The sequence below is a fragment of the Fusarium odoratissimum genome (genome assembly GCF_000260195.1).
Source record: "Fusarium odoratissimum NRRL 54006 unplaced genomic scaffold supercont1.34, whole genome shotgun sequence".
Lineage (NCBI taxonomy): Eukaryota > Fungi > Ascomycota > Sordariomycetes > Hypocreales > Nectriaceae > Fusarium > Fusarium odoratissimum.
In genome coordinates, this window is record NW_022158717.1 from 293,224 (window position 1) to 311,581 (window position 18,358).

Sequence of the window (18,358 nt, forward strand, 5' to 3'; positions counted from 1 at the left end):
CTGTTACCGACTCCATGCAGGAACTTGGGCGTAGGACTTGAGACTCGCAAAGTCCTCTTCCCTACAAGCGTCCATTGCTATGCTGTTGCTGGACTTTGATCATAGATATCACAAGCAAGAGATGCAACGAAACGATATCTAACAATTTTGTATCTCTAGTTGGATACGCTACTTAGATAGTTAAAATATTCGTTTGCCATGAGAAACAATCAAAGTCTTCTGAAGTTTTCTTCAACTCCAAGGCCCTCGGAACCCATGTGTCTCAGTTGGGAGGTTGAATACACAGTCAGAATGTTGAATCACACTTACCGAATCCCTCTCCTGAGGAAAGATCCTCGTGGTCGCTTGGGTTTCCGGAGCAGGGCACTCCGCAAATTCCGCAGTATACATTTTCTGGCATTTTCGCGATGATGATGGAGCAGGGAGGACACGAACGCGTATGGCTTCAGTTAGGTATCGTAACGCGATGGAATTAACACGTGCGATAGGCCGATCAGGTTCAGGGGTGATTTAGTGCTTAATAACACATAGTCCTGTCAACCCAACGGTCTGGGTATTGAGGAATAGTCATCTTATGAACTACAAAGCACAACGAACCTTGGTCTAAATGGTATCGGCTGCTGGCATCTGCGGTGGGATCCCCGTGATTGTCTGGGCGGCCCGCTAGCCTCTCAAGATACTCAAACTTCGCCATCAGCTCGGGAGCGGCTTCAAGAAGCGAAGGAAGAGGAAAAGCACCTAGATGGAATTCCGGACTAATCCACTTCTTCGTATATTACTGAGCAGATATTGCGCGTATTTCAATGAACTGATAGCGCGTACAGCATCCAAACGGCACCCACTATGCCCATCACTTCTCATGTCTTTGTGGGATACCTTGCGGTGAGGCGGATTCGGTTTTACGTTGATAATACAGGGGACAAACGGTAGGCGACTCGAACTGTATTGATTTAAAAGGTTCTCTTCATATAATCCATGGTTCCATTGAATCTATTGGTCTGAATGGTCTAAGAGATAAATCGTCACACCTAGAAGTGGACAAGAAGCGAATTAATTTTGATGTGCTCTTCACCCTAACATAACAGGGACCGGTTACAGCCATGCAATCTAATTTTCTAGATGCAGACATGACCATGAAATCATAAGTCTTGCTATGGCTATTAGTACACTATCTCCTAGTTTCTAGCAGCTTGTCTCAGAGATCTTACCGAGACGGCGTATAGTGTCAGTCTAAACACTTCCACGGCATTGAAAGATCGGGTTGCATCCACGAGTATATCCGTCATCAGCCTGGTTAGGAGCTTTGGGAGGAGCCTTCAAGCCTTCGTAGCTGATATGTCCGTTATCAGGAACTGCAACGGGCAGTGCCAATGTGCCCGAGATCATGGCGAGAATAGTAACAGCGAAGAACTTCATGTTGAAAGAGAGACTTGGGGTGAGTTGTTGAAAAGAATGACTTGGTGAAGAGTGATACGATGGGAAGAAGAACGGGGATAAAACCGATATAAATAGCCTTTCTAACGTCGTATCACTTTAAGACGACAGCGGGACCGTTAAACTTTATTAAACGATGACAGTTATGTGTGTGGTCTGGGGAACGAGATATTGAGTTTTGACACATCATACTTACGAGTCATGTCTTTGAAACTTAATTCAACTCAACGGTTATAACTGCCGGAGTTAATGGCTATCTGTGCCTCGTAGTTGCTCCAGTAACAGTTACGTAACGTGGCTTCGACTTGAATGGTCTGATTAATTTATGGAATTACTTACCTCATTTCTGGGTCCTTCGCTATCTGATTAACTTTCAATGTCCACTATCTCCACTCCGTGTTCCTCCTGAATTATCTCTCGACTCGTCGTCAGCATCTGAAGGTTCTCACAAATACCCTCCGTCGGTGAACCCAATTGCTTCATCAACCGCAGCGCAGGAAGTCGAATGCTCAGATCAGGGCATTTTATTATTGTAAAGAAGAGCATTGGAGTATATGCAAGTTCAAAGCTGGACTGTTTAGTAGACCTTTGACTTTGCCAGCTCGCTAGTTGTAGCACCTGGCGAAATGTCCCCATATGCTCAGCATATCGGAAGTCGGCACATAACTCGAGATAAGAAAGCTTGAGTCGCATAAAGAGTGATCTCTCCTGCGCTTGGTACAATAAAGAAGTCGTATCGACTTCGAGCTTTTCGAATAACGTTTGCCAGGTCTGTAGATGAGTGCCGACGGTGTTGTACTCCTCTGTCATATCGAAGACAACTCCGCGATGTCTCATGTGGCAGAGTCGTACCACTCGGTTGAAGATGTCATCCATCATGTATTGTGCATCCTCCATGCAGTAGAACTTGGTCGGTATCATGTATGTCAAGGCTGGCATGCTTTCGCTCTCAATGTCCTCTGGGCCAAAAAGCATGGGCACAGCGGTCATGCGTCTGAAGACAGGCATTAAATACCGTCGAGCCCACGGATTGCTGCACTTTTCCATGATTGCAAGACCATGTTGGCAGTGTTGCAACGCAATCTTGTTATTGGCAAGAAGGTACTCAACGCAGATGAACAAGATACACACGAGTAACACCAAAGGCTCGCTATGTATAGTCTTAAGCCGTTGAATTGCCGATGTGTAATGCTGAAGAGCGAACCTCTCTGTATACGGCGCCACATTCTTTCCTTCAGAAGACTCGAACAACGAGCTTATCGATAAGATGGTATGTTTCACAACGGCCTCTGACTCGCTGAGCTGCATCACAAGATGGGTCCAGAAGTAGCCATCCCTGGCGCTCGACAACCGCGGCGAAATAACACTGTGAAAATATCGAAGCGCCCTCCGTTCCTCAACAGGAAGCAAGGCTTGTGGATTAATAGCAGAGACAGGCGGCAATAGCATCCGGCCATGCGCCACATCTCGCGGGTTGATCTTCTGCATAAGCGCGTAGCCGTCGCATTTCCGACCAGTGCTTGTGCAGCGATGACAAGCGGGCTTTTTCTCATCGCATTTGACTCTCCGAATTCTAGAACAAGATCCATTAGAGCGGGCACTAGTGTTTCAGAGATTGATTCTGCTTTACTTGCATGTTAGACAGCCTGTCTTTACCTTGCAGTGCGCTTGTCGCATGTTTTAATCTGATAATCTTGGCGTAAGCACGACGGAGATTTGTTAAACGAGGACGCCAATGATGTGTTGTTCTAGACGCGTTGAAGGATTTTGGGCCTGCTTTTAAGGAATGCAGATTTCGCTTGAGGTTTTCGGCGGGTTCGGCGCTGGTAGGAATATCATCCTTGTTCAGAAGGCTCTGTAATTTCGAAGACAGTTAGGATCGACAGGTAGGCTTTGACTGTTTTGGGGGCTAGGTGTTTCAAAATGCGAGCATGCCAATGAGATTAGCTCGGTTGTCTTTGTATGGGCCTCAGCAAGGATATGTATAGCCGGGGTGCTACGTTGTGCTCTAGGTTAAGCTGGCAGGCTTGAGAACTTCAAGAGCATTTATTGCATTATATTATTCAGGTCAGCAGTCAATTGTTTGGAACTATCTCTTACCACTTATTTACATCTTGAAAACTTGCGTTGCCCTTTTTCCTCTGCTCGCTGGTTTGCGTGGGGTCGGAACTAGGAAGAATGAAGATCCGTGGACATAGTCATAGGCAGTTGTTGAGCAGAGAACAAACGCTAATACGCTCACATCAAATCGAGGCCAACTTCTCATCCGCTAAGATTAGAGTGAATTGGGATTATTTAATCCATTGGCTCGAAATATCCCGATGATATACTGCAATAAATCAAATCAAGACCAAAAAAGGCCAGCTTCACCTTTCATCTAGACTTTCACCCCTCACGTGGCTTCTGACCGCTTCCTATATACCGGACTGTACGGGAAGAACAAATATTCCACTATGAGGAACCGACGTGCGTGTGATGCTTGCCGTCAGCGAAAGGTGAGTTGCTCTCCAGATTATCACTAAACCTTCGCTGTGTAAATAGGAGTAGATACTTACATTGCACGACGGCATCACTGATTTGACCGTACTAGATTCAATGTGACGGTGATGCTTCCAGCCCTACACAACAGTGCAACTGGTGTAGCTGCCACGGGATGATATGCACATTCCATGGACTGAGGACAAAGGTGGTAAAGAGCCTGTAGGTCAAATTTGTCCGTTTCTTCTGCCCCTCGTTTCTCACCGTATCCAGACCAAGTCTGGGGTTTAAGGACGGCCAACCTGGCCGATCTGAACGTGCCGAGAATGACCCATCATCCGACGGCATTGGTGCAAGGTCGGAACTCCAATCGATTCCATGCCATCCGACGGTGGTCAATTGGGTGGCGCCGAAAGGCTCGCCCACTCTCTACGCCGGACTTCTCATGGGCCAGAATCGCTGCCACACTGGCATCCCCTTCTTCACCAAAGGAGACGAGGAATGGATTAGTTCGCGCACTGGTGGAGAAGCCAACTTTCAAATATTCACAGCACTCCGTATGAGACAACAAACCCAGCTGTCAGACTCACCTCACATATCCGCCCACGGAGCAAACGGCGATTTCGGCGTCCTTCCATCGCGAGGCATTACCAAGGCGTTCTTGGATGCATTTAACCAATCCTTTCTGAGATTGGTATTCCCGGTCGTCGACTATACGCTGTTCCAGGAAACCATTGCTGCGGCCTATGAAGCCAGCGACGCCCTGTCGTCGCCGAAGCAAACCGCCGCAAAGGTATGCGTGTTGGCCTTCATCTCTATGGTGGGGGTTTTGTTCCACGGAAAACTGTCATTCCTTCCCGCAATGGACTGGGATGCGTGTTACCACGCGACGCGCTCCTTTCTGCCAAACATGCTCGATGAAGCCACCTTGGAAAATCTCCAAACAGTCTTGATGCTGGTAAGTCTGTGTCGGTCTTAATCCTACTTGGCTGGGAGATCAGTGCCTAAAAGCTGCTAGTACCTTCGCCAACGTTACATCGGGCACTCAGAGTCGAGCGTTATTCTCCACTCGATCGCTTGCCGAATGGTATTCATACTTGGTGGAAATACCTATACAGAGACCCAGGCTTTCAGAAACGAGATTACTAACCAGGAACGACAAACCCGTCACATCCGGCTGCTCTTCTGGCATTGCTACATCTTCGATAAGGATATCGCCCTTCGGACAGGACAGCCGCCATTCATATCTGATATGCACTGCGATCTCACCTTCCCCAAAGGCTACGTGGAAACCCAATTCGTACCGCCTCTGCCAGGGCACCATGTCTCTTCGTCTTACTATGCGGACGAATCGCTGGTTCCCTTTCTTCCAGGAGAGTTGCGACTGAGTATGCTTAAGCATAAAACATACGAGTTATTATACTCCACTAAAGCACTCGCCAAACTAAACTCTGAAATTATCCGTGCTATTCTGGAGCTGGATGATGAGCTTGAAAGCTGGCGATTATCTATCCCAAGGGTGGTCCGCCCTGCCCTCTCGGTGTCTGATGTCAAGCAAGCACTATCAGAGCTCCCGATTCAACACCGAATGCAGAATATTGTTCTGCACCTCGAGTACCACTATCTTGTGGTGACGATTCACAGGGCAGGTGCCAGATGTATTGCGGACGATTCAGAAACTCATCATGATGCCGATGAGCGCTACACAGCAATTAATTCAAGTATCGCCTTATGCCTTGAAGCGAGTCGGTCAACTTTATGTTATCTCCACGCGGTCATCGATGATCTAGCTGGTGAAATGTTCTGGTGAGTTCATTGGCTACTCGAGGAGTGTGAAATAGGCGAGAGTTCTTCTAACGTTACATCATTAGGGTTACTGTCTTCTATCCCACAGCGGCGGCGATGATGCTGTTCCTTCATGTTTTAGCTGAGCCATTGGCTCCACACTCAAAGTCAGATTTAGAACTGCTTAGCTCAGCAGCAGGCCTGATTCGCAGTATGCCAATACTTAGACTGACAGCGAGTGAGACTGGTCATGTGCAGTTAGTAACAGATTTTATAACAGAACTGGCCCGTCTTGGTAATTGCGCTGTCAGCAATGCCGAAAAGGAAGCGGAGTTGAGTACTTCTCATGTTAAACGACAGCCGACAGACCTAAAGGACGGAGCTGTTGAGTGACTTGGTCAATTCCAGAGTGTCCAGATCCTGTATCTCGCTGAAGCTCACACCGTCTACGGCACCAAGAGATAGCAGATTTCATTGGAGGTATCGTCGATTATGCCATAGAGCCAATTGAAGCTGATGAAGTGAATAAAAAATGAAGACTGGTTTTTACATGCTCTTATCTCTTTGATCAGCAGAAGGCAGACAACTCAGTGAGAGAGGTGAGAGAAGCGATGGCATAATCTCTATGATTAAAACAACACTCTTAGCTCTATATATAAATTTGTTTCCGTGATGCGTTTTCTCCCTCATTAAACAAATACTGAGACCAATAGTTTGATCATCTCAGCACCATCTTCCAGCTCGCCAATGTACATGACATGCCTATCGGGCCGGACTAGTACAATACAACCTGTTTCCCGACTCACTCCATACTTGTTATACGCTTCACCCAGAGTCCAAGGCCTTATCTCATTATTATCGACAAAGACCTGATGGTAAGGATCACCTTGTTTGAACAGGAACGGTGGCAAGTCAGAGATCTCGACATCATCCCTGCTCGCACTATGCAAGACAAGGATTTCGAACTCGTCACGAGGCGAGACGGCATCCCCTTGGACGCGCTGGAAAAAAGCATCAGGGAGCTCTAGCAGCTGGCTGAAGCGCTCTACTCGGCGTAGCTGCTCAGGCTTGGACACATCGCCGGCGAAGATGACGACGCGGTACCGACCATCGCTCGGGAAGGATTTGCCAAAATCAACAGCTTCTCCGTTGGCATGTCTTTCCACAACGTGTGAGGGTAGACGTCTGCCGACAGGAATTCCAGTAGCCAGGTGCTGCTTAGAGACAATCGAGCCACCTGCCTTGGCGACCAATAATCCAGCTTCGTACTCGATCGCGGTAGTGCTCGAAAATCCAAGATTTTCCCGTAGACCGTCACTGGTTCCTTTAACCGAAAACCCTCCTGTCAGATTCGACTGCTTCGACAGAGCCTTATCAAAAGCGATGAGTTGCTTGGTCGTCAGCCCGCGCTCTTCGTCGTAGGTCTTGAGAATGGACAGTGGAGAAACGCCCTTTACAACATGGGCAATCTTCCAACCCAAGTTGTAAGCTGAGGAAGTTAGCAGAGCCTGTTGAAGGGGCAAGAGGATAGTATCACACCGTCTTGTATACTAAAGTTCATGCCAATACCGGCTCTTGGCGAATGGACATGCAGTGCGTCGCCGGTGAGAAAGACGCGGGAGTCCTTGGAGGGGGAACTTGAGATTCGCTGGCGGGTGCCGAATACTCCGCACCAATCGACATGGCTGACATTGAGCTCGTAGGGGTGGATGATTTCCTTGATCGACTGGATGATGACTTCTGGAGTCGCATCTGCCCTGCTCTTGATGGGGGCTGCAATGCGCACCAATCCGTTCTCTCGGGGTACGAATCCACCTCCTCTCCCGTCCTTGGATATCATGGTCTGAATATGAATGTCCGCTGTCAAGCTGGTCAGTACAAAGCAAGCGGTTAAACCAAGAGATTCTTACGGAAGTTTGAAGTCGCAATGCAGTCCAAGATTCCTCCAAATCCCTCATCCCGGTCCTCATCATCTCCAAGAAAGTCAAATCCCAAAGCGTGGCGAGTCCAGCTTCGGCTTCCATCGGCCCCGATCACAAACTTGGCCCTGATGACTTCGGTGCTGCCTTCTTTTCCGCTGGCTTTGCGCTTAAGATAAGGCTCGTCTGCCGGGTTATAATTGAAATCACCTGGCTGGGGAATAGTTTCGTTTGCCGCGGACGCAGTCAGTTCCTCTTCCGTAAGGTGTCTGACCGTCACCTTGATCGCATGGGCATGGGGATCAAGTATACTCGATTTGTCAATCTCAAGATCAGTCACTGTGACGCCTCGTTCGACTTCGAGTCCGCCAAAGGCCTTCATGCCATCCAGTAAAGCACGCTCTGTGTCACCTGCACAAAGTTAGACATCTTGCCTGCATGTGCAGAGGGCGGGTCAAACCTTGACTGATGTGGACCAGACGGTGGTGGCCGATTTCTGGAGACCATTTCGGAAAGCGACCAATGCGCTTAATGGGAATATCTTTGGTGCCAGCCTATATGCGAGGTTAGATGGGGTATTGGATAAAAGTCAAGTCTCACGAACCCAGAACGTCATCTCGACTGCAGGAGCAGCGGTCTTGTAGAGGTCGTCCACAATGCCAAATGAGTCAAAGATATCCAACGTTCCGGTCTGCATTCCATCAGCATGGCCCCTAAAGACCTTTGCACTGCGGGCATCGATGATCCGTGTTTTCACGCCGCACCGCGCCATCCATAAGGCAGCCATGAGGCTGCATATCTCAAAGTTAGCGACCAAAACGTACACGAGGACGCTCGATCGAAATGGACTTACCCAGATGGCCCGGCACCAATGATGAGTACATCAGTAGTCGACTCGGGTGATATAGTCATGTTTCTCTTGGGAGTAGTTAACTGAGGCGTTGAAAAGATCAATGTTGAAAGTGTTGTACTTAACGTAGGAGCAAGTGTAGAGTTAAATGTATTGTAATATTGTTTAAGGTATCAAAGAAACCACTCTGGCTTATATAGCATTTTCGAATACGAAAATACTGCCGCCTTGTGCCATACGGTTTAGTTTGAGTCCACGGAGGAGTACGTACTGGTGAATGCCGTCGCTTGGCTTGTGCGGGCTGTTATGCGCTTAGTCATCGGCAATGAAAATGGTATTCAGATCCCCCTGCTCGGGAGTATCTCGCCTACCCACATGTGGAGTATGTAAAGGTGTCGCTTCAAGGTTGCATTTCATAACTTAACAAGCATTATCGTAAGAACAGCTTTAGTGCTTTGTACCACCTTCTGCAACAATCAAAGCGTTGTCGCGGTTCGGCTTTATCTCACAGTGGTTTCGTAAGACCCTTGTCTCGGAGCATTGCTGAAAACGCGGTCCAGATCGAGCTAGGCTAGGGGGGCCCAGAGCTAGGAGATGCGAAGAACAACAACACGGACAAACGGAGAGTCAGTGTCCCGATAGCATACGCAGTGCAGAAACGGGGCACCTGGCATGATTCCTACCCAGCTAGCAACGAACGCACGGATTCGCCGGTGTACTGAAGCGTCAGGGCCCCTCTAGAGCCGTGGGCCGTTTACATATCTTGATGACCTTGCACCCCTACGTCTACTCCCGCTCAGTACTCCACGAACAATGTAAAACTCGGCAATTCGCCACGCGGGGACATCGAATGCGCTTTGTCATTGCTTCCACAGGTCGCGTGCTTGCACGATTCTGCCCGTGTGACGCGGCTACCGTAGAATGGCAGATTCACTTTCTCACCGAAGTTGGGCAGATATGCACAGATTGGCGAAAGGTTTTCATCACTCTCTAAGATCTTCCCAGTATGTGTGTTCTTATTGACCCCATTTCTCACCATGAACATGTTGGCCATTACTGGAGTATGTTGTTTTATTTTGCCTTCGACCTCTATAATGTGGCTTATTTTGGAGACAGGGGATAAAACTCGAACACTTTACATGAGAAACTAGCTTAGAGGTTATCTAAAGGCAATGAATTATAACTACAGATATTGATCCTGGCTTTCTGCAGAATGTTGATTAGGAATAGCTATTCTTGTATTTTAGTTCTAAGAAGTCCATCGAGTTCGGCAAGCAAACCCAAGTAACAATATATAGATTGCTACCAATATAAGTATGTACTGTAGGAGTATCACCACTTGTGATCAGGATCATTCCTCCAAATGTGATCATTGATATGCTTCTGATCAACTTCCCCCAGTGGCTGACCAAGGGCTACTCTGTCAGCAGCTATCTTTTGATACGACGGCCTGTTGACCAGAGAAGAGTTCCAATTGGCGTAATGGGGAAACTCTTTAGATGGGTCGTATCCTGGGAGTAATTGCGGGATCAACTCGTTGGTAACCACAAAGCAAAGGTCAGCAAACGTGATCCCATCGCCGGTAAGATAGTCTTTGCCAGTCTTCTTCAAATGCTCATCAAGCATTCCAATCGTTCTTTTGATCGTCCATTCGTATCGTTCAAGGGCAGACTGGACATGCTCTGGGTGTTTGTACAAGAACCAGGCTTGTTGACTATAGTACATATGCTGTTCAGTCGCCTGAAATTGCATCCACGCCAGTTCTATGTACTTCTGCGGACCCGAGAGGGAGTGCAATAACCCAGAGGTATCGTAAGTGTCAAGAAGATAAAGAATGATAGCTCCAGCCTATATTTGCTTTAGAACCTTGCAATCACATATGCCGATATGGCATGCAGCGTACCTCGAATAGCTTCATTCCGGTGTTAGGATCCTCGATGGCGGGGGTCTTAGCGTTCGGGTTGATGGACTTGAAGGCTTCCGAGTTCAGTTCATCGCTTCCAAGGTATTTGCTCTCATAAGGAATCTGTAATTCCTCGAGCAGGATCGCGACTCTCCACGGGACAGGGCCTCTGGCGACGGAATACAGAAGAATGGACTTGATAGCACTCATGTTGATTTTATGATCAGGATAGTTCTAATGGTGATAAGTTGGTTATCTCGGGTAGGGTGGCTCAGATTTTGTGTCGGACGGATACCTCATTATATTTCCCTCCTTTTTCTTGAAGTAGTCTTCTCCATGCCTGCCGACAGCTCCTTTAGACTCTTTTCGGCCATTTATCCAGTTTCAGACACCAGATGCGTCAATTCAATACCATTTGACCATATGGAATGGCTTTAGGTTAGGTTTCGGGTTGATCCCACTGTCCGAAGTTAACATCCAAAGAAAAATGCTAGGTTTCATCTCTGAGTAAGCCCTTATTAAGTAGGGCATGACCAAGATGACAAATACGGATTAAACTTTTACACCTCGATAGGTAACTTTCCTTTTTGCTCCTTACACATAATTAACTAGACGCATTATGCAAGATCCCAGGCTTGGTGATGTTTCGCGCTGAGTAAGCGCATAATCCATACAGCATTGAGGATTACCCGAGAGTTGGTAATTTGAGTTCGATAACCAGGGCTCACTCTGCGTAGGAGGACTAGCCTTAAAGAGTTAGTCAAGCCATCTGAGTAGCAAAGACAACCCGTTTTTGGTAGATCACACTTTACAGGTAGGAGGTTCAGGCTCTCTGCCCCAGCCTAGTTAGACTTCACAACTTCAACAGCAAGAAGATCAAACCTAGTCTAATACAGGCGAGGAGTGGTGAGTACACCAAGGGGTATAGAATTCACTAACTTGACACCGTCACCAAGAATTTAATGCACTATTTGAGCTAGGCCTCCATGTACTACTACAAGATCGTCACTGTCTCTATACAACCCTGGCCCTCGAGATGGTTAGCCATGTACCAAGCAAGACCGTCGACAGCTGCTCCTCTGAATTCGCCTTCGTCCGGGCTACCGTGTGTCAGATGAATCTCCCCAGTGCCAACCCTCCGGTACTTAGTGCCTGGGATATTCCTTTCATCGGCGGCAATCTCGCTAAGCAGGATTCCAACCATGCTGCCGAACCCTTGACTGTACAGCTTGCAGCCAAGAAGTAGAAAGCCCCCGATCACTAACTCCGGAGTCTCTTCCGATGCCGTCAAGATATCCGGAAATGCTACGGATTCCATTGATAGGTTCATATCCGTCTCTAGAAGTGAGCTATTGTGGGGATGTATCTGAAAAGGTGTCACGTCATCAGGGCGGGGATCCAGCCGTGACACCGAAACATCTAATAAATGCCAGTGATGGTCAACGTTGCAGAAGAAACGCTCCCATAAGGGTTTGGGGTCGCTAGCGTATGATGTACGTCAACTACAGTCGTTTGTGGCAGTTGGCATATGTGAAAGGTGTAGTGAGTAAGCGCAGGTCCTATGACAGAGGCCCAAGACCACGTCGGCGCCTAGTATGTTTCATGCCTTGAGGTTACCCCCTCTTCCACGTGCCAGCAAATCTTCGTTCCAAGCGTATCCTTCCACATACCCGTGACATACTCTGTTTTCATGAAAGCGGCAAGTGCAGCAGCTACCCCGGAGACAGCAGGGAGTCGATCTGTCTCCCGGGTGATAGCACGGCTGGTAAATGGGCCGATGATCTCCAACCAGACAATCAGCGGATCCATGATCCGTGGGGCATGGAGAGGGTTGTTGCCAGCTACCATGGCATCTAAGTTGATGAGCCTGAGTGACTCTTTGCGTTGTTGCGATCCTGGACGACACTCGCAGCGATGCACCTAGCGACAATGCCAGACCAGCTCGTGAGCGGTGAAACGGAGGATTCTACGGGATAGCACGTGCTTTGTAGTGTCCATGCTCTCGTCTCAAGAGGGTTGGGGTCACAGCAACATGGCCCATCGCCGATGCTATCGATCCAGTGCCTCTGCGAACTCCACGGCCTGGCGAAGATCTCAGTCTCTTCAACTTTGTCGTCATTCTTTGAGGCAGTAGTGCACGACTTTCGAAGGCTGAAAGGCCGTTGGTGGAAGAGACCTTCGCTACTGTTGTGTGCTGCGGCAGCAGCGATGGCGAGATAAGCATTCTGATAGACGTCGCACATCTTGGGAGACTCAACAGCCCAATCGTGCTCATCATCCTGGATGATACAGAGTGAGTCTATCCACAGGTACTCGATGTTGAGTTTCCGACAAACAATTATCGCCTCTTGGAATGTCTTTGGAAACCGGGCGAAGTGGATGCTGTGGCAGAACTCAGCGAAGCTGGCTTTGGTGGTCTTAAGAGGCATAGCATCACCCCAACGATGGCTGAGAGCAATGTATCGGCCGCGATCATCGGGGCTGGGTATAATCAGATGAGGTTCCGTGCCTTCACCTCCGATAGCCACAATACGGGTTGGAAACGGCCGATCCTCGCTGACAACTTTGCAGTGCTCGTGATCATCGATACAATCTCTGATCCAGCCGCGTATCATATCCCAGGTTTCTGGGGACGTGACCTCGGGTTGGACATGATTTCCTGGGCCGATCATTTTCCAAAAAGGCTGAGTCCCTTCAGAAATATCAATAGATTGGTCAGTTTCGTGGTGGCTGGAATATACTTACCTGGCGAGCAGTACAATTCATAGCTGGCATAAAAAGGCTCTTCGGAGCCAAGATAAAAAGAAACAAACTCCATCTTTAGAGCCCCATTTGGACACCACAATACATCAGCCAGATAATCCTCGGACTCGCCGAACCAACGTCGACCAACGGACCGATTACTGTAGGTGATTTCCCGGATGTCTGGCCACGACATATTGAAGAGCGGGTACATAGAGGCCGTGGAATCTCTGAACAGTGTACAGATCCTGCACCTCAATGCGGCCTTTTTACAAACCCATGTAAAGTCCATCTTGTGATATGGAAACTCAGTATCGTGGAAGCCAATGATAGGCTTGAGCTCTATGCAGATAGCACAAAGGGCGGAGTCTATGGCTGGGTCATCCTCCATCTCAATGCGATGGAAGAAAACCTGCAATCGATGCACGTCTTTGCGTATATTTTGGAGAAACTGCTGAAAGTCCTTGAAAGGGATGTTCGGCATCTTCAGAACTGCGATATCGAGGTTGCTGATCGCTCGGTCGAGATACAGGGTCTCGATGACGAAACACTGATTGACGTATGCAGTAGCCATGAGACACCCCAGTAGTGCATAAACATGATGGTACCCCGGCTTGTCTGGCATATCAGATTCCCATGGCTCGCTCTGGGTCGGCGGCTTGAGGTACTGGATATTCAAGATAAGGTCGTCCAGATCAACACCACTGCAGACTCTCTGGGCCATTTCCGTTGCTGTGGAAGCTTCTAGCACGCGCGCAGCCATAGTAAGGGCTATGAAGCAACAATAAAGAGGCTTTATCTGGCTCACCTTGGGCCTCTGCTCTGCCTTCCGGTGCTAAAGTCTCCTCTAAGTTTAGACCAGGCTCATCTAAGGCGGTATTGTCTCCAAGCTCCGCGGGATCTTCATAAGCAGAGTCTGCAGCCATGAAAGCTGCCTGAACCTCTTCGTAGCATCTCTTCCGTAGATCCGAAAGGTCTATCGACCGATCGCCCAGGTATCCAAACCGGATAGCCCGCTCGCTTGTCATTGGATCCGTTGTCTTGACAATCTCGGTGGCGTGCGTTCGTATAAGATCAATATCATTGATCATAGAGGCAAGCTCATCAAGCTGCAGAATCCCATCATCACAATTTGCTAAGAAAACGCTGTTGGCACTATCTATGTCTGTCTCATCTGTTTCGAGGACGAATTCGCGCCTCGAGAGGTAGATGGTTCGTCCCGTGTAGTACGAGGTGTTTCTAGTATCGTTCTCTTCGTTGTTCTTTGGAGACTCCTCTGCACTCCTTCGTATCAAACGAGTCCCCGAACCGACGGTATCTTCAATGTTGAGCTGATCTAGGTGATCGTTCAGGCTGCCTATTTCAGCAACTTCTTCGTCTGTCGACATGATGCTGATATCTGGTCTCGCGCTGCAGAAATTTGTCGGAAAGATCTAAGTAGGTAATAACTCGACGAAGGCTTTCGTTACTGCACGCATAGACAACATATCTCATTATCTCAGAAGCGGGGAGATCATTCATGTCATGAGACTGTCCTCTGTGCCAAGACCACACCAGTTTTCAGCTCAGAGATTTAACTTCGCTAATGTTGAACGTTACCTTTGAGAAGCTAACTTATACTTTGCCGTTAGTTATTCTAATCTCCGTCAATGCGGGGGACGTTTTCTCTAGTCTAAGATCTGATTCTAGGGTTATCCTAGGCCTATCCTAAGCCCATCCAAAATTTCTGACTGTTTAGTGTAGATTTAATAAAGATGTTTTACAGGACGTAAGATATCTTCCAACTGCCGCATGGTCTCGTCCGTGAATGCAGGGGGAACTCTCCCCTTTCCAAAAATGGGCAGCCCGGCGATGTTCGATAGCTCATTATACCATCTAAGTAGATCGCCATTCTCAAAAATGACGGTGTGAAAGCCATTCCCTTCATTTTTGGCATGTTCTGCCCATGATCGTTCCCAATCTACTTGTTCTGTAGCTATTGGAAGTGGTGTTGCATTCCTATCAGAAAACACCCTTGCCAGCGCAATGGCCTGGTACTCGTAGCTGCGAAACGCAAGTGTTTGTCCAAAGCCTATGATACCAAGTGTAGGATGGTCTCGAAAGAAAGTATGCAAGAAACTGCCGTTGAGCCTAGCTTTGTCGTAGTCATACAGATGTCCTCCGTTAGCCTCAATATTCCAGAACGTAAACGAGGGCTTATAACCAGTGCAGTAGATAACCTGATCAACATCTTCGAGTGACGAATCGTCTTCGAATATGATATGACCTGTTATAGCTATATATTCTTTGATGACAGGTCTCCATTCCATCCCTGGTTTAGGCTCGGGTCCCTCCCAGATGGACTTATGTCGTCTTGAGACATATACTGGTAGTCGAGCATCTTTGAGGAGTTCGTCAGCTATATCTCGTCCAGATAGAGCATTACCAACGATGAGTATCTTCTTGTCCTTGAAAGGATGGGGCTGGCGATAGTACTTGGAGTGCATGACACGGCCTGGATACTTCGCGATGTATTCGCTTAGTCCTTTGACCTCTGGGACCTAGTAAGATGTCAGTTACTCGAAAGACAGAGGAAGTCTTTAACATACATATGGAACAGAGAATTGGCCATTGGCAATAATGACAGCATCAAAGACTTCCTGCCACCACTCATCAACGTCCTGCTCCATATGATGCATGCGTAGTGTCAACCTCCAACGGTCTCGTCCATCTCCTGTTGCTATCTTGCTGAGATCTTCGACAGTGGTGTTGAGCACCAGAAAGTCTTCCATCTTGTGAAGTAAGTAGCAGTCTTGAAGGTACATGCGGGGGATATCGTGGGGCACGAAAGGACCCTCGGGAAACCTCTTGTCCGAGAACGACATAGCAATCTCTGGGACGGTTGTTCTGGAGTTACGTCAGTGATGACATATTTGCATCGATACATGCCATTAGACTTACATCAGGGACTCATGAATCGGAGTACTGTGGAAACGCTCTTGCGTGTTATGTGGAACCGCCTGGGGCAGTTTGCCGGGTATTTCGAGTCGGGGATTGACCTTCGGAGGCAGAGCTCCAGGCTGGATAGGTGGCGGCGTGGAAGGGACTTCATCGTATAACCTAGGTTTAAATTTTCCTATCAGCATTTAGAAGTCTCGGTTTGTTAAGTTAAATGGAATACCATGTTCCACCGGGGGCCTCCCTCCTCTCAAAAACTCTAATCTTCTGGAAGTACTCTTCAGCTTTTAGCGCCGCGGCGGCTGCAGTCCCTGTTTTGGTCAGGCTTGTAGTGACAGAACCATAATTGAGAATTGCTAACCTGATGCGCCGCCTCCGATTATAGCAACGGATCTGATTTCTGACATTGCTTTTGTTCGCGTTGGCTTTGGCAGCTTCACTGTGTCTAATCGAAATAGGAATGTGAGACCTTTCGAGCTCAAGTTAGCGCCCGAGGAAAGTTACAGATGCTGAGATGATCAACTATACTACTCTTCAAGTGCTCTAATTCGACTCTCTACTCACTTCAGGGGATGATGGGCCATGAGGCTTGAAATAAACATATTAAGCAGTGACCCAAGTTTATGATAAGTTGACCTAGATTATTTCATCGATTAGGATCGAGGTCTCTAGGCGGTGTCCTTACCTGCCGTAGTCATAATCTCTCAACTTCGAGTTTGCGGTGAGGTGCGCGGTAGTTAGAGATTATATTATAATTAGTGGGGTTAAGATGAGTCATTCAGGATGGGTCGAACTGATATGATCAGACCACCAAGTTGGTAAAGCGCCGACTATTAGGAGCAGAGCCTTTTCTCAAGTATTGAACAAATACTAATACAATTTGTTTTCTAGTTTAATGATATAATGTAGCGCCTATTATACAGCCTGATAGCCTAAACGTGACCCAAAGAACCGAACACCCTGTACCCTAAACAGTCTGACTCAAATCTTTCATCAACTGGAAAGCCCCGGGAGTCTCAACCCAAGAAGCAAGACAGTACCCAATCATCAAGCAGGCTTCCTCCTTCGTCTCATGCGAGTACATTCCAGGTCTTTGTGAAGCGGCCGATACCGGACTGCTCAACATCAAGCGCCAGAAGTGAGGGTTATACTCGTTGACAGATCTATAAAGCTTAACGATCTGGTCCTTAACCTTCTTGATAAGCTTGGAGAGATGTTCTGTGCTGCCCATGAGGATATCGGGACGCGACGCTACAGCACTGCCGATGAGCTCATTACGAATGAGTCCCACGATTTCTGGTGGGATAGTACCGTTGAGAGCTCGTGTGGTGTTCTGAGCAGACTGCAAGTCAAGCAGAATTCTCACTTTGATCAATGTGACAGCCGCCACATGGCCTAAGCTGAGATATTTTCCGTTTGACCAAGTCTCCAATGGCTCCTCCAAAACATCGGCGTCCCTGATATCGAGGTATGGCTGGTCCATGTCTCCCCAATCATACTTTGACTCTGAGCCGGTAGTTGCGTACCACTTGACAAAATCGTAGGCTTCCTGATCCCTGTTGAGCCGGATGTACAAATGCGGCACAACATCCCTCACACCCATGTTGTCGCCCCGACAGAGACGAAGCATATCAAGAAGATGATCCAACGCCTCTTGGACAGCATCGATCTTACCCCCGGGAGCTCCTAAAACATGAAGCAACACATCGACCATATGGTATCGAGCACGCATATACGCACGCGTCTCATGAATACCCCAAAAGTGCCCGACACCATTCTCAAAGATATTCGGCGGGGTGAACATATCTCCAGGATGATCACGAAGCTCTTGCTCCTCCTTCTCTACCGCCTTGCGTGCTTTTTTGATCATGGTGCAGCCATTTTTGTGATGGCTCCGGTCAGCTGTTTGATGGGATGCTCCGCAGTAATACGCGGCCTTGCAGCTCGAGCAGCGCTTCAGTAGATCTTTGTCTATTTCGCTACAGGCCTCCAGCTGGCAGACTCGAGGAGTGAGCTCGCGTGGTTCTGGCAATGGCATGACGCGTCGTGGTGTGCTTTTTGCTTTTTTTTTGGGTTTGATCCAAGGCGGGGGAAATGAAAATTGGTGTTTTGGCTATAACTTGAGGATGAAATGGTTTTAGGATTAGAGAATTATGTGGCTTGCAGCTGTATGTGACATGAACGTAAGAAATAATATGTGATAAGATGAGATGGAGTTACTTTTTGACGGTGATGATATAATTGATCAGATGCTTGAGGCAAGGGAGGGGCATCACCAGACTTGCACGTGACCAAGAGGTCGGTCGGGTC

General features: G+C 48.0%; 8 protein-coding genes across 10 annotated transcripts; 1 reads left to right on the forward strand and 7 right to left on the reverse strand.

Annotated features, from left to right (window-relative positions):
• Positions 1-937: 937 nt before the first annotated feature.
• FOIG_13631 (uncharacterized protein) lies at positions 938-1,461 on the reverse strand. 2 transcript variants are annotated; one of them, XM_031214789.1, is made up of 2 exons: positions 1,209-1,461; positions 938-1,151 (listed from the first exon to the last, which is right to left on the reverse strand). In XM_031214789.1, the coding sequence occupies exon 1, from the start codon at positions 1,414-1,416 to the stop codon at positions 1,231-1,233; it is 186 nt and encodes a 61-aa protein (XP_031055586.1). In that variant the 5' UTR covers positions 1,417-1,461; the 3' UTR covers positions 938-1,151; positions 1,209-1,230. The 2 variants fall into 2 exon arrangements, with proteins under 2 accessions (XP_031055586.1, XP_031055587.1); XM_031214790.1 differs by having other exon boundaries at positions 979-1,147.
• A 200-nt stretch (positions 1,462-1,661) lies between these two features.
• FOIG_13632 (uncharacterized protein) lies at positions 1,662-3,204 on the reverse strand. The gene is made up of 2 exons (XM_031214791.1): positions 3,065-3,204; positions 1,662-3,007 (listed from the first exon to the last, which is right to left on the reverse strand). Exons 1-2 carry the CDS (start codon positions 3,109-3,111, stop codon positions 1,801-1,803), a joined length of 1,254 nt encoding a protein of 417 aa, XP_031055588.1. The 5' UTR covers positions 3,112-3,204; the 3' UTR covers positions 1,662-1,800.
• A 453-nt stretch (positions 3,205-3,657) lies between these two features.
• Positions 3,658-6,253, forward strand: FOIG_13633 (uncharacterized protein). 2 transcript variants are annotated; one of them, XM_031214792.1, is made up of 5 exons: positions 3,658-3,929; positions 4,025-4,134; positions 4,186-4,870; positions 4,931-5,718; positions 5,784-6,253. In XM_031214792.1, the coding sequence occupies exons 1-5, from the start codon at positions 3,888-3,890 to the stop codon at positions 6,088-6,090; spliced, it is 1,932 nt and encodes a 643-aa protein (XP_031055589.1). In that variant the 5' UTR covers positions 3,658-3,887; the 3' UTR covers positions 6,091-6,253. The 2 variants fall into 2 exon arrangements, with proteins under 2 accessions (XP_031055589.1, XP_031055590.1); XM_031214793.1 differs by having other exon boundaries at positions 3,684-3,929; positions 4,025-4,870.
• Positions 6,254-6,386: 133 nt separating this feature from the next.
• Positions 6,387-8,528, reverse strand: FOIG_13634 (uncharacterized protein; the record flags this gene model as incomplete). The annotated part of the gene is made up of 6 exons (XM_031214794.1): positions 6,387-7,186; positions 7,237-7,557; positions 7,608-8,027; positions 8,077-8,170; positions 8,221-8,407; positions 8,470-8,528. The coding sequence occupies 6 exons, from the start codon at positions 8,526-8,528 to the stop codon at positions 6,387-6,389; spliced, it is 1,881 nt and encodes a 626-aa protein (XP_031055591.1).
• Positions 8,529-9,798: 1,270 nt separating this feature from the next.
• On the reverse strand, positions 9,799-10,579 carry FOIG_13635 (uncharacterized protein; the record flags this gene model as incomplete). Its single annotated transcript, XM_031214795.1, has 2 exons — positions 9,799-10,314; positions 10,370-10,579. The coding sequence occupies 2 exons, from the start codon at positions 10,577-10,579 to the stop codon at positions 9,799-9,801; spliced, it is 726 nt and encodes a 241-aa protein (XP_031055592.1).
• Positions 10,580-12,222: 1,643 nt separating this feature from the next.
• On the reverse strand, positions 12,223-14,499 carry FOIG_13636 (uncharacterized protein; the record flags this gene model as incomplete). Its single annotated transcript, XM_031214796.1, has 3 exons — positions 12,223-13,061; positions 13,115-13,855; positions 13,920-14,499. The coding sequence occupies 3 exons, from the start codon at positions 14,497-14,499 to the stop codon at positions 12,223-12,225; spliced, it is 2,160 nt and encodes a 719-aa protein (XP_031055593.1).
• A 357-nt stretch (positions 14,500-14,856) lies between these two features.
• FOIG_13637 (uncharacterized protein) lies at positions 14,857-16,455 on the reverse strand (the record flags this gene model as incomplete). The annotated part of the gene is made up of 5 exons (XM_031214797.1): positions 14,857-15,651; positions 15,700-15,997; positions 16,052-16,210; positions 16,272-16,359; positions 16,410-16,455. The coding sequence occupies 5 exons, from the start codon at positions 16,453-16,455 to the stop codon at positions 14,857-14,859; spliced, it is 1,386 nt and encodes a 461-aa protein (XP_031055594.1).
• Positions 16,456-17,015: 560 nt separating this feature from the next.
• On the reverse strand, positions 17,016-18,086 carry FOIG_13638 (uncharacterized protein; the record flags this gene model as incomplete). Its single annotated transcript, XM_031214798.1, has 1 exon — positions 17,016-18,086. The coding sequence occupies one exon, from the start codon at positions 18,084-18,086 to the stop codon at positions 17,016-17,018; it is 1,071 nt and encodes a 356-aa protein (XP_031055595.1).
• Between the last annotated feature and the right edge of the window lie 272 nt (positions 18,087-18,358).

Bases quoted from the DNA above. Each gene is read 5' to 3' on its own strand.
- FOIG_13631 (XM_031214789.1), bottom strand. From the start codon at position 1,416: ATGAAGTTCTTCGCTGTTACTATTCTCGCCATGATCTCGGGCACATTG.
- FOIG_13632 (XM_031214791.1), bottom strand. From the start codon at position 3,111: ATGCGACAAGCGCACTGCAAGGTAAAGACAGGCTGTCTAACATGCAA. The intron at 3,008-3,064 runs GTAAAGCAGAAT...ATCTTGTTCTAG, and splicing joins ACAGGCTGTCTAACATGCAA to AATTCGGAGAGTCAAATGCG.
- FOIG_13633 (XM_031214792.1), top strand. From the start codon at position 3,888: ATGAGGAACCGACGTGCGTGTGATGCTTGCCGTCAGCGAAAG. The intron at 4,135-4,185 runs GTAGGTCAAATT...CACCGTATCCAG, and splicing joins ACAAAGGTGGTAAAGAGCCT to ACCAAGTCTGGGGTTTAAGG. The intron at 4,871-4,930 runs GTAAGTCTGTGT...AAAAGCTGCTAG, and splicing joins TCCAAACAGTCTTGATGCTG to TACCTTCGCCAACGTTACAT.